This window comes from Amblyraja radiata, chromosome X, assembly GCF_010909765.2.
Source record: "Amblyraja radiata isolate CabotCenter1 chromosome X, sAmbRad1.1.pri, whole genome shotgun sequence".
Taxonomy (NCBI): Eukaryota; Metazoa; Chordata; class Chondrichthyes; order Rajiformes; family Rajidae; genus Amblyraja; species Amblyraja radiata.
Window position 1 is genome coordinate 7520687 of NC_045999.1, and position 14164 is coordinate 7534850.

Consider the following 14164-nt stretch of genomic DNA (forward strand, 5'->3'; position numbering starts at 1 on the left):
CGAGGATGTAACTAGTAGCGTGGATAGGGGAGAACCAGTGGATGTGGTGTATCTGGACTTCCAGAAGGCTTTCGACAAGGTCCCACATAAGAGATTAGTTTACAAACTTAAAGCACACGGCATTGGGGGTTCAGTATTGATGTGGATAGAGAACTGGCTGGCAAACAGGAAGCAAAGAGTAGGAGTAAACGGGTCCTTTTCACAATGGCAGGCAGTGACTAGTGGGGTACCGCAAGGCTCAGTGCTGGGACCCCAGCTATTTACAATATATATTAATGATCTGGATGAGGGAATTGAAGGCAATATCTCCAAGTTTGCGGATGACACGAAGCTGGGGGGCAGTGTTAGCTGTGAGGAGGATGCTAGGAGACTGCAAGGTGACTTGGATAGGCTGGGTGAGTGGGCAAATGTTTGGCAGATGCAGTATAATGTGGATAAATGTGAGGTTATCCATTTTGGTGGCAAAAACAGGAAAGCAGACTATTATCTAAATGGTGGCCGACTAGGAAAAGGGGAGATGCAGCGAGACCTGGGTGTCATGGTACACCAGTCATTGAAAGTGGGCATGCAGGTGCAGCAGGCAGTGAAGAAAGCGAATGGTATGTTAGCTTTCATAGCAAAAGGATTTGAGTATAGGAGCAGGGAGGTTCTACTGCAGTTGTACAGGTTCTTGGTGAGACCACACCTGGAGTATTGCGTACAGTTTTGGTCTCCAAATCTGAGGAAGGACATTATTGCCATAGAGGGAGTGCAGAGAAGGTTCACCAGACTGATTCCTGGGATGTCAGGACTGTCTTATGAAGAAAGACTGGATAGACTTGGTTTATACTCTCTAGAATTTAGGAGATTGAGAGGGGATCTTATAGAAACTTACAAAATTCTTAAGGGGTTGGACAGGCTAGATGCAGGAAGATTGCTCCCGATGTTGGGGAAGTCCAGGACAAGGGGTCACAGCTTAAGGATAAGGGGGAAATCCGAGATGAGAAGAACTTTTTTCACACAGAGAGTGGTGAATCTCTGGAACTCCCTGCCACAGAGGGTAGTCGAGGCCAGTTCATTGGCTATATTTAAGAGGGAGTTAGATGTGGCCCTTGTGGCTAAGGGGATCAGAGGGTATGGAGAGAAGGCAGGTACGGGATACTGAGTTGGATGATCAGCCATGATCATATTGAATGGCGGTGCAGGCTCGAAGGGCCGAATGGACTACTCCTGCACCTAATTTCTATGTTTCTATGTTTCTATGTTTAATACACTGGAGGCCTGACTATCCTTGATTGCACTTTGCTAGTTTTATCTTGCTCTAAACGTTATTCCCATATCATGATAGACACAAAATGCTGGAGTAACTCAGTGGGACAGGCAGCATCTCTGGAGAGAAGGAATGGGTGACGTTTCAGGTTGAGACCCTTCTCAAGAAGACTGAAGAAGGGTCTCGACCCAAAACGTCACCCGTTCCTTCTCTCCAGCGATGCTGCCTGTCCCACTGAGTTACTCCAGCATTTGTGTCTATCTTCGATTTAAACCAGCATCTGCAGCTCTTTCCTAATCATTTTCCCGATTCATGTGTCTGTGCACTGTAAATGGCTCGAACTACTCGAAATTCGCCATGGAAGAGCGTCAATTCCATCTTCATTTTTTTTTGCAAATCTTTTTATGAAATTTTTTTTTAATGTTTATTTTATTAGAAGCGATTGTACAAGAATAAAGCAATCGGCAACAATTATACAATTTTCGTACAGCTTCATTTTTAACATTTTATAAATTGATAAGTGAATCGGGGGAAAAAAAAGTAAAAAGGAAGGAATGAAGAGAAAGAAGAAAAATACAAAAAAGAGAGAAGAAAAGACCCCTGAACTGCCGAAGAAGTGGGAGACAAAAAAGAAGACGGAGATATGTCCCACTATACGAATTTTAATTTTACAGGTGCTTCCTTTGAATTCACAGATGTACTGAATAAACACAAGAAGTGTTGGAAACTCAGTGGGACACATTCACTGCTTCTCATAATGCGGTCCACAACATTGTCTTTCATTTGAGATTTCTAGCATGCAGAGTATTGTGCATTTGTACCTGCCGCTCAGCGAGGCATTAGCTCGCGTTGAAACCAATCGCTATTGTCTTAAGTCGTGCAGCTTGCCTTCCTCAACAAAAAATATCCCAATTATAAAAGCTGATTTCCTCATCTCTCAATGCCACTGATGTCTTTCGTCAGAAGGTAGATAAAAATGCTGGAGGAACTCAGTGGGTGAGGCAGCATCTATGGTGCGAAGGAGTAGGTGACGTTTCGGGTCAGATGAAGGGTCTCGACCCGAGACGTCACCTATTCCATCGCTCCATAGATGCTGCCTCACCCGCTGAGTTTCTCCAGCATTTTTATCTACCTTCGATTTTTCCAGCATCTGCAGTTCCTTCTTAAACGATGTCTGTTGTCACATCGTTCCACCTCCTGTGGACCCGATGCAGCCTGCAGTTACATTGAGAGGTGGAGCACATAACAACAACTGGGACTTGAAATTGGCACCAAATCTGGCGAATGTATACAATCTAAGTGTACGACTGCTATACACTTGTAGTGTATCTGCGATGCTTATCTAAGATGTATCTGAGTGCTTATGTACAGTGATACCTGCACCGAAACGTTAGATTAAAATGAATTTCACTGTACCTCGGTACACGTGACAAATGAAGTGCCAGTGAACCAGGGTAGGAAGGAATTGCAGATGCTGGTTTAAATCGAAGACAGACACAAAATGCTGGAGTAACTCAGCGGGACAGGCAGCGTCTCTGGAGAGAGGGGATGAGTGACGTTTCGGGTCGAGACCCTTCTTCCGACTGAAACGTCACCCATTCCTATCCAAAGATGCTGCCTGTCCCGCTGAGCTACTCCAGCATTTTGTGAGTATTTTTGGTGTAAACCAGCATCTGCAGTTCCTTCCTACACATGGCTAGAGTCGCGCGTGTTTCATTCTGCTGCTTAACACCAAGATCTATTCCAACACCCGGGTACACAGTTTAAAACGCTACACTTTAAGTTTTATTACTAACTGCACTGCACTTGTGCAGTTTACTTGCGTAAGGGCACTGATCATACATGAAATAGCCGGACAGTGTTACTTTACGTTTGGTCCCAACGTTTTAGCCAACCTCCCCATTAATCTGGTGCTGAAACCATCAGACTTCCTTACTCTGATTGTAATGTTGGGTCAACAATAAGGCAGCCGCACATCTCAAGCTTCAACCAGTCACAGACCGTGTAAGCTTCTCCATGGATTGTCACCTTGTCGTGGTGGAGAAGCTCGTGTGGTCCTGAGATCCCGAGAGCGATGCCGTCTGGAGCTGTGCTCCTGGTAGGGCCACCCATGGCGGGAAGGTCGAGGGGGAGGTCTGGTTCCCTGACAAAGAGCAATCCAACCAAGACCTCAACGGTGGAACAGGCGGAGGACGATGGCTGACTTTAGTGGAGCGTCACAACGGTTGGGAAGGCGGATGAGGGCTGCAGCAGAAAAGGGTCTCCGGTCGTCTTGGACTCCATGCCACTGGATCCTGACCCAGATCTGTCAAGGACTGTGTGGTGGCTGTCTGTGCACCAGTCTCCCCACGTTAAACAAAGTCACGCACAGGCGTCCTCCATGAGAGGACTGTCATACTCGAGTGACCGCCGATGATGATGAAGCATAAATACAAAAGCATCGTCCTTCAAGAGGGAATATCGAGCGTTTGGGATAGAACGTTCCAGAGGGCACAGTTTGGGTGTCCCTGATGTTGAAACAGAAACGGGGAATCAAAAGATGAGATTCCCAAAGAGGTGCTGGTTTGTAAGTCTCTGTAAAACAGAGGATGAGAAAGTGGAACTAGGCATGAACTTGGCAAGGCGGAACGAGGCATAGGAAGGAGCTGCAGATGCTGGTTTACACCAAAGATAGACACAAAATGCTGGAGTAACTCAGCGGGATAGGCAGCATCTCTGGGGAGAAGGAATGGGTGACGTTTTGGTTGAGAGCCTTCTTCAGATGCAGTATCGAACGAGGTCTGGTACATAATACAGCATAGCATAGAAGGCATGCAAAACAAATTTCACTGTATGTGCGTGACAATAAAGAGTCTTTGACCAATTCTGAGAACATAGTCAGGTGACGTTTAGAGTTGGGACCCTCTTCCTCGTTTCTACATTTTATTCTGCAGCTGTGTGGGTGAAAGAGGAAGCATTTTTCTCTTGTGACATAAAGCAAGGAAGCAAAGTTAGAGAAGTTAGAGGCACGAGGAACTGCAGATGCTGGAACCTTGAGCAAAACACAAAGTGCTGGAGGAATTCAGTGGATCAGGCAGCCTCTGTGGAGGGAAAGGACAGGCGACCTTTCTGAAGAAGTCGGGACCCTTCTTCAGATTGAAGGGCATTGGGGTTACTTCACACAGGCATTGTTGGGCTTCATCATCCACGTCCCTCCACTGCCTGCGTCTGTATAACTAGACACACACACACTCTCTTATACTCTCACGCACACACACCCTTATACACTCACACATACACTCACTCACACTCGCACGCACACCTGACACACACACCCTGACACACACACCCTTACACTCACACATACACACTCACTCACACACCTGACACACACACCCTTACACACTCACACATACACACTCACACATACTCACTCACTCACACACCTGACACACACATACACACTCGCTCACACCTGACACACACACCCTGACACACACACCCTTACACTCACACATACACACTCACTCACACACCTGACACACACACCCTTACACACTCACACATACACACTCACACATACTCACTCACTCACACACCTGACACACACATACACACTCGCTCACACACCTGACACACACACCCTTACACACTCACACATACACACTCGCTCACACACCTGACACACACAACCTTACACTCTCACACATACACACTCATGCACACACACACACACAGCCTGGCATTTACACAGCCTGACACACGCACAACCTGACACACACACCCGTACACTCTCACACACTCATGCACACACACACACACACCCTTACACTCACACAACCTGACACACACTCATACACACACGTACATACACACACCCAACCTGACACACACACACACAGGACGAGGGGGCAGCTATTTGCCCACAGCCTGTCTGCGGGCTTTACTTCCACTTCTTCCTGATGCCGACCAGCTCGTGGTGGATGGCGCTGAAGCTGGGCCGCTTCTTTGGGTCGTAATGCCAGCAGCGGCACATGATGCTGTAGATCTCATCCGGGCACGAGTCCGGACAGTTCATGCGGTATCCTGGGCCAGGGAGACACATGACAAGCCAGTCAGCAACGGGGTCTCGATTCACCGAGTCTAATTGAGAGATACAGCACAGAAACAGGCCCTTCGGCCCACCGAGCCCGCGCCGACCATCGATCACCGGTTCACACTCGTTCCACGTTATCCCACTTTCTCATCCACTCCCTACATAATACAGGCAATTTACAGAGGGCCAGCTACCCTACAAACTATTGACCGCCCGTCTTTGGGATGTGGGAGGAAACCGGAGCACCTGGAGGAGACCCACGCAGGTCACAGGGAGAACGTGCAAACTCCACCCAGACAGCACCCAGAGGTCAGGATCGAACCCGGGTCTCTGGCGCCGTGAGTCAGCGGCTCTACCCGTAGCGCCACAGTGCCGCTACCCTGGCGTGGTGGACGGGCCAAGGGCCAGCGAGCAGTGGGATGGCCAGGGACGTTGACCGGGAACTGGTACCACCGGAGGCCGGCAACAGAGACCGGCCTTGTGGACAATAGAACACTGCCCACGGTCCCATCACACACTCCTGGGCTTGGACACAGAGTGAAGCTCCCTCCACACTTGTCCTATCACCGGGCTGTTGAATGGATCCTCAATAAGAATTGTAACATAGTTGTATTGTAGTTAGTTTATTATGGATATATGTTTGTATTGTATTATGGTGGTGGGTTCTGGCTTGTTTTATTGTAGTGTAAATATTATTTTTTAATAATTGAATACATTTTTTGATATATTTTTAAAAAAAACACTATCCCGTCACACACTCCCGGTGTGGAGCGTGTTGTGTGGAGCGTGTTGTGTGGAGCGTGTTGTGTGGAGCGTGTTGTGTGGAGCGTGTTGTGTGGAGCGTGTTGTGTGGAGCGTGTTGTGTGGAGCGTGTTGTGTGGAGCGTGTTGTGTGGAGCGTGTTGTGTGGAGCGTGTTGTGTGGAGCGTGTTGTGTGGAGCGTGTTGTGTGGAGCGTGTTGTGCAGAGCTGTGGCGTGCCACAGATATTTTAGTCGGTTCACGGGCTCGCCAGCCGCCTGTCACTTCTGCGGTGAGGAAGAGACCATGTTCCCCATGTGGAGGGATTGCGAGAGGTTGTAGCCCCTTGTACGACTATCTGAATGGGCTGCTCCTCAAGGTTCGGCTGCACTTTAGTCCCCACATTTCTGATCTTTGGTCACCCGGTATGGAGGTGGGGGGGGGGGGGGGGGGAGGGAGGGAGGGAGGTGGTGGGGGCGGGCTCCTGGGCCTGGCCAAGATGGCCGTTCGCGGGTCCAGGCAGCGGGCAGCCGAGTCGACTGCAGGCCACTCTTCCGGGCCTACATCCGTGTCCCTAGTGGTGGAGCACACACACGGTGTCCACGGGGAATCTGGAGGACTTGTGTGAACGCTGGTTGCCGTGGGAGGGATAGAGTGTATTGTGGATATAAGTTGACAATATTTTAATCTGACAACTGTTTGATTGTAAGACTACAATGGCAGTCTTAATGTTGTTACTACTCTGTATTTGTGTTTGTTTGAATAAAAGCTCATTGTGTTATTAATTTTTTTCTTCAAAAAGGCGTCATCTCACGCTCCTAGATCATGGGATAGATATCCAGTGCCCCTCCCTCTGCACTGTGTGGTCAATGATGTCAACACACAGACGCTTTCACATCTCGGTGCAGATTAGAGATACAGCGCGGAAACAGGCCCTTCGGCCCACCGAGTCCGCACCGACCAGCGATCCCCGCACACTAACACTATCCTACACACACTCACACACACGAGTGAAATTTACACTTACACCAAGCCAATTAACCTACAAACCTGTACGTCTTTGGAGTGTGGGAGGAAACGGAAGATCTCGGAGAAAACCCACGCAGGTTACGGGGAAAACGTGCATCCAAACACCTGTGGTCAGGATCGAACTCAGGTCTGTTGAGGATTGTTAAGGGCTTGGACACACTAGATGCAGGAAACATGTTCCCGATGTTGGGGGAGTCCAGAACCACGGGCCCCAGTTTAAGAATAAGGGGTAAGCCATTTAGAACGGAGACGACGAAACACTTCTTCTCACAGAGAGTGGTGAGCCTGTGGAATTCTCTGCCTCAGAGGGCGGTGGAGGCAGGTTCTCTGGATACTTTCAAGAGAGAGCTAGATAGGGCTCTTAAAGATAGCGGAGTCAGGGGATATGGGGAGAAGGCAGGAACGGGGTACTGATTGGGGATGATCAGCTATGATCACATTGAATGGCGGTGCTGGCTCGAAGGGCCGAATGGCCTACTCCTGCACCTATTGTCTATTGACTATTGTCATTAACAGTATCCTACACACACACACACACACACACACACGAGGGACAATTTACACTTACACCAAGCCAATTAACCTACAAACCTGCACGTGTGGGAGGAAAGGGAAGATCTCGGAGAAAACCCACGCAGGTCACGGGGAGAAGGTACAGCCAAGCACCCGTGGTCGGGATCGAACCTCGTGTCTCCGGTCAGCGACTCTACAGCTGCGCCACCGTGATGTGGTCACTCACCTTGCTCGACCTCCTCCCGTGTTTGCTGGTTGGTCATGTTGGGATATGGGGTGGAGCCCAGGGTGAACGTCTCCCACAGCAGCACGCCGTAGCTCCACACGTCGCTCTCCGTGGTGAAGCGCCCTGAAACGGCGGGAGCGACTCGGTAAATGGACAGGGCCCGGAGAGGTGGTTCCTCTGGTCAAGGTGCCCCACCACACACACACCCTGCCCCACCAGTCCCAGCCACCAGCCCATCTCACACAACTGGTGTGTTCGAGGGCTAAATAACTCACGAACTACACTTGGTGCCCAGAACCCGAAGTGTATTTATTAAGAGCCAAACATGGCTGCTCCTAAAGCCTTATAGATCCCCCAGGAACCCTCCCTGAGGAAACATTCATTTCGAGACCGAGTCCTCTAGTAGTGAACCAACAACCCCCCCCCCCCCCCCCCCACCACCCTCCACCCCCCCCCCCCCCCCTTCTCACGGTGCAGGGACAACATAAGATAGAGGAGCAGAATTAGGCAGAAAACAAAGAACTGCAGGCACTGGTTTATGAAAAGTGCCGGAGAACCTCAGTGGGTCAGGCAGGTCCAGCATCTGTGGGGAACGTTGTGGCAACGTTTTGGGTCAGGGCTTGATTGTGTGGGGGTTGTTGAGGGGGAAGAAAGATGGGAGAGACGAGGGGGCGGGTCATAGATGGACACAGGCAGGGGGTGTAGGGGCTGATAGGCCTATGCTTGGAAGGAAGGCCGGAGATGAAGGCAGGTGCGAGGATTGAAGAGTTGCGAATTGTGAAGCCAGAGGAAGGAATGTGGGTGAGGGTGAGGATGGGGGGGGTGGGGGGTGAGGAATAGGTCCAAGGGCAAGTGGGCAGTGGAGGATGGGGGTGGGGGGTGAAAGGGAGGGGCAGTGTGGGGGAGAAAGGGGAGGACAGAGGGGGTTACAATGGAGGGGGGGGGGTTGTGGGGCAGAAATGTGGGGGCAGGAGGGAGAAAGGGGAGGGGGGGTCGTTAGAGGTTACCTAACATTGGAGACTTCAATTCATCTTCCTCTCCCCCTCCCTCCCTCAGCTGCAGGGTTGAGCGGCCCAAGTGGCCAACACCAATGAACCCATGAATAACCCACGATCTCCGACGACACTGGCCGAGTGCCACTGCTGAGCGGGTGGTCCACCACTGACCAGGCGACCAGCACTGACCTGTTGGGTCCACCATTGACTAGGTGGTCCATCGCTGACCGGGTGGGCATTGGCCAGATGTCACCAGGTGCCCACCACTGAGCGAGTGACCATTGATCCGCCATTGTCCAAAGGTCACCACTGACCAGATGGCCGCCACTGACTAGGTGACCACTAGGTGGTCCGCTCAGTCCGCAATAACCTACCTGAACTCCCGGTGGCTCAGCACTTCAACTCCCCCTCCCATTCCCAATCCGACCTCTCTGTCCTGGGTCTCCTCCATTGCCAGAGTTAGCAACAGCGGAAATTGGAGGAACAGCACCTCATATTCCGTCTGGGGACCTTGCGTCCGGATGGCATTAACATTGAATTCTCCCAATTTTGCTAGTCCTTGCTGTCTCCTCCCCTTCCTTAACCCTCTAGCTGTCTCCTCCCACCCTCCCATCCGCCCGCCCTCGGGCTCCTCCTCCTCCTCCCCTTTTCCTTCCTTCTCCCCCCCACCCCCCATCAGTCTAAAGAAGGGTTTCGGCCCGAAACGTCGCCTATTTCCTTCGCTCCATAGATGCTGCTGCACCCGCTGAGTTTCCCCAGCAATTTTGTGTACCGACCACTAGGTGACTATTGGCTGGGTGCCCACTGGGTGGTCTACCATTGACTGGGTGGTCACTACTGTCCGACCGTTGGCCGTAACGCGAGCGTGCGCTGGCCCCGACTGGGCTGAAGGCCACCCACCGTAATTGAGGGCCTCGGGTGCGGTCCACTTGATGGGGATCTGCTTCATCCCACCCGTGGACGAGTAGACCCCGTCCTCCTCCTCCCGCGACATCCCAAAGTCGCTGATCTTCAGGACGTTCTTCTCCGACACCAGGCAGTTCCTCGCCGCCAGGTCCCTGGAAGGAAACGGGCGGATGCAAGATCCCACACGCAAGGTTCAGCATGGAGACCCTTCACCGAATTCGTACACGAATAGCATGGAGCAACACAAATTTAAATTTAAATCCGATGCTGGGCTGGGTGAGGTGGGCGGGGGGGGGGGAGGGGGACGAGGGGCAGGTATATCTTTTCTTATCTCTATATCTTTCGGCCACACTATGGTACTTTAGGGGTCTTTCCCTTGTTCTTTTTCGAGCTATCTTTTCACTTCTCACTTTTACCCTTTCTTTTCTTTTTTCATTTTCAGGTTATAAGGTTAAAAATGAAGCCGTACAAATGAATGTATAATCTTAGATGCCGAATGTTTTATCGTTATACAATTGCTTCTAAGAAAAATAAATTAAGTTTTTTTTTTTTTTTTTAATTGAAATTTAAGATACAGCACGAAAACAGGCCCTTCGGCCCATCGAGCCCGGACGGCAATCACCAGTTCTACGCCAGTCCCCATGCTATCCCGCTTTCGCATCCACTCCCTGCACACGAGGGGCAATTCACAGAAGCCAATTAACCCGCAAACCGACGCTTCTCTAAAGGATGTGGGAGGAAACCGGAGCACCCAGAGAAAACCCACGGGATCACAGGGAGAACTTAGAAACTCCGCAGGGACAGCACCCGTAGTCAGGATCGAACCTGGGTCTCTGGCACTGGGAGGCAGCAAGCCTACCGCTGTAACATCATTAGGTGGCCTTGCCATCAGCCGTATACCTGCCCCTTACACTCACCCACCTCAGCCACACCTCACATTCTGTATAGTCAGTAGAACTTAGAATAGAGAAGGGTACAGCACGAGAACAGGCCCTTCGCCCCTCACCGGGAATACTGGGCCAAATGTACGTGGAGAAAGTGGGGGCACTGGGCCAAATGTACATGGAGAAAGTGGGGGCACTGGGACAGATGTTCAGGGGGAAGGTGGTGATACTGGGCCAGATGTTTTAGGAAACGGGTGGGAACGCTGAACCAGATGTTCATGGAGCAGGGAGTACTGGGCCAGATGTTCTTGGATCAGATGGGAACACCAGGCCAGATGTTTCTTGAGCAGGTGAGGACACTGGGCCAGATATTCGGCGGGCGGGTGGAGTGGCTGGGTCAGATGTTCAGGTAACAGATGGGGACATTGGGCCAGATGTTTAATGAACAGGTGGGGACACCAGGCCAGATGTTTACAGGGCAGATGGTGACATCATCAGATGAGGACAGATACATAGGACCAGATGTTGATGGGGCAGGTGGGGACAACAGGCCAGATGTTGATGGGGAGGTGGAGGCACCAGGCCAGATGTTCATGGAGCAGGTGGGGACACCAGACCAGATGTTCATGGAACAGGTGGGGACACCAGGCCAGATGTTCATGGAGCAGGTGGGGACACCAGGCCAGATGTTGATGGGGCAGGTGGGGACAACAGGCCAGATGTTGATGGGGAGGTGGAGGCACCAGGCCAGATGTTCATGGAGCAGGTGGGGACTCCAGGCCAGATGTTCATGGAGCAGGTGGGGACACCAGACCAGATGTTCATGGAGCAGGTGGGGAACACCAGGCCAGATGTTCATGGAGCAGGTGGGGACACCAGGCCAGATGTTCATGGAGCAGGTGTGGACACCAGGCCAGATGTTCATGGGGCAGGTGTGGACACCAGGCCAGATGTTCATGGAACAGGTGGGGACACCAGGCCAGATGTTCATGGAATAGATGGGGACACTAGGTAGGGCGAGGAACGGCACACCTGGGACCATACCTGCCTCCGCGGGGTCCCCACTCACCTGTGGATACAATGCTTGCTCTCCAGGTAACCCATGCCAGCCGCCGCATGCTCCGCCATCTTTATCAGGTCCTTGGTGACCAGTCGGTTGTCCTCGTGGCGTAGAAACGACACAAAGTCCCCTCCTGTGCAGAGGGAGAGAGGCAGAGTGAAACGATGGAAGTGTGGACCCTCAACAACCGCAACACAGTGGCGCAGCGGTAGAGTTACTGCCTCACAGCGCCGGAGACCCGGGCTCGATCCCGACTACGGGCACCGTCTGCACGGAGTTTGCACGTTCTCCCCGTGACCTGCGTGGGGTTTCTCCGAGATCTTCGGTTTCCTCCCACACTCCAAAGACGTACGTACAGGTTTGTAGGTTAATTGGCTTGGTGGAAATGTAAAATTGTCCATAGTGTGTGTAGGGTAGTGTTAGTGTGCGGGGATCGCTGGTCGGCACGGACTCGGTGGGCCGAAGGGCCTGTTTCCGCGGTGTACCTCTAAACTAAAAAAAAAGGAACCTCCATCCCCGCTGACCCGCCTCTCTCCACGGAGGCTGCCTGACTCACTGGACCACAGGTAGATAGTAGTTCAGGGCTGCTCTCTAGTTGTGGTAGGATCATATATATTGTGCAGTGTTTAAGAAGGAACTGCAGTTGCTGGAAAATCGAAGGTAGACAAAAATACTGGAGAAACTCAGCGGGTGCAGCAGCATCTATGGAGCGAAGGAAATAGGCAACGTTTCGGGCCGAGACCTTTCTTCAGAGAAATATATCTATATATACACACACCCACACACACACATATGTACATGGCCATTATTTGTACCCCTCCCCTTCCCGTATGCCCACCCTCTCACCCTGTACCCCTACCCCATCGCCCCCAGCCCCTTGGCCCTGTACCCCTGCCCTCAGCCCCTGTGGATTAGTGACTCATGCTATGAGTCATGCATTTGTAGTTGCGCCCACTAGCTTGTTAGCTGCATTCTGTTAGTTTTAAAGTGAACTCTTAAGTGAGAGGTTGTATTGCTTTGTAACCTATATAACCTGACATGGTGTAAGGCCACTGTTATTATAAGGACTACAAATCGACATGGTGTCAGAAGTGGGATTGAGCTTGAGACGGATGGCCTCGGCATGCTTCATTACTTTTGTCAGATTGACATCGTGCTCCTCGACCGTTTTTCCAGCAATGAGGATATCGTCCACTACGATGGACCATGTGTATCCGGCAAACAATTGCTCCATGGGTCGCTGAAATACTTCACTGGCACAACTTATACCAAAGGGCATCCTCAAAAATTTATAACGTCCGAACGGAGTACTGAAAGTTGTCAGCTTAGGGGATGTAGATTATTGACTCATGCTATGAGTCATGCATTTGTAGTTGCGCCCATTAGCTTGTTAGCTACATTCCGTTAGTTTTAAAGTGAACTCTTAAGTGAGAAGTTGTATTGCTTTGTAACCAATAAAATCTATATATCCTGACATGGTGTAAGGCCACTGTTATTATAAGGATTACAAATCGACAGCCCCCCCCCCCCACCCCCGCACCCGCCCTCTCGCTCACCCTGCACCAGCTCCATGACGATGTAGATGGGTTGTTTCTGGGTGCAGACACCGATCAGTCGCACAATGTTGGGGTGCTCGTACTGCTTCAGGATCCTGCAACACACACCCGCCTCACCGTCAGCCCCAATGCCCCAATGCTCACCTCTCCCTCCCACCCCCTCCCCATCCTCACCTCACCTCTCCCCACCCTCCCCCTCCCCATCTCTCCACACTCACCCCCTCCCCACATCTCTCCCACCTCTCCCACCCCCCCCCTCTCCACACCCCCCCCCACCCATCTCCCCACCCTCCCCTCCCCACTCTCCCTCACCCTCCCCATCTCTCCCCACCTCCCCCTCCCCATCTCTCCACCACCCTCCCCCATCTCCCACCCCCTCCCTCCCCACCTCACCCCCCAACCCCCCCCCCACACCCCCGCCTCTCCCTCCCACCCCCTCCCCCAGCCTCACCTCATCTCTCCCCAACCGCCCCCATATCTGTCTCCCCCACCTCACCCCACCACGTCCCACCTCCCCCCCTCCTCACCCCCCATCTCTCACCCCCCCCATCGCTTCTCGCACCCCCCCCCCCCCCCACTGACATGCCCCCTGCCCGCACGGTGGAGGGTGCCAGGGTGCTGGGCATCTACCACACCCACAACCTCAGGCACCAGCATTGGCCATTGACTGGACACCCATGGCCGGTCACTCTGCGGCCGCTTGCAGTGAACGGTTCCGGTCAGTCCCGCGGTCACCCCGGCAGCCGAGAGGGTCTGGGCGGCGAATGCCGCGTCGGAGTGAGCGGTCAGCGGCTCCGGCCACTGCCTCCCCACGCCCCGGGTCAACCCAGACCCCACAATGACCGCTACCCAGGAGTGACCCTGCCCTAATCCGACCTTGGCTTCGACTGACACCCTCTGACCCCGCTCGGCCGTGACCCTGACCCTGCACAG

General features: G+C 52.3%; 1 protein-coding gene across 1 annotated transcript in view; it reads right to left on the bottom strand.

The window, feature by feature from the left end:
• Positions 1-5062: 5062 nt before the first annotated feature.
• fes (FES proto-oncogene, tyrosine kinase) overlaps positions 5063-14164 on the bottom strand; it is a 46141-nt gene continuing 37039 nt past the window's right edge. Inside the window, exons 9-14 of the mRNA XM_033014822.1 lie at positions 13862-14156; positions 13232-13343; positions 11685-11808; positions 9726-9883; positions 7831-7953; positions 5063-5314 (exon numbers count right to left, since the gene is read on the bottom strand). Coding sequence (XP_032870713.1) covers positions 5172-5314; positions 7831-7953; positions 9726-9883; positions 11685-11808; positions 13232-13343; positions 13862-14156 — 955 coding nt within the window. The 3' untranslated portion in view covers positions 5063-5171. The remainder of the gene's footprint in view (positions 5315-7830; positions 7954-9725; positions 9884-11684; positions 11809-13231; positions 13344-13861; positions 14157-14164) is intronic.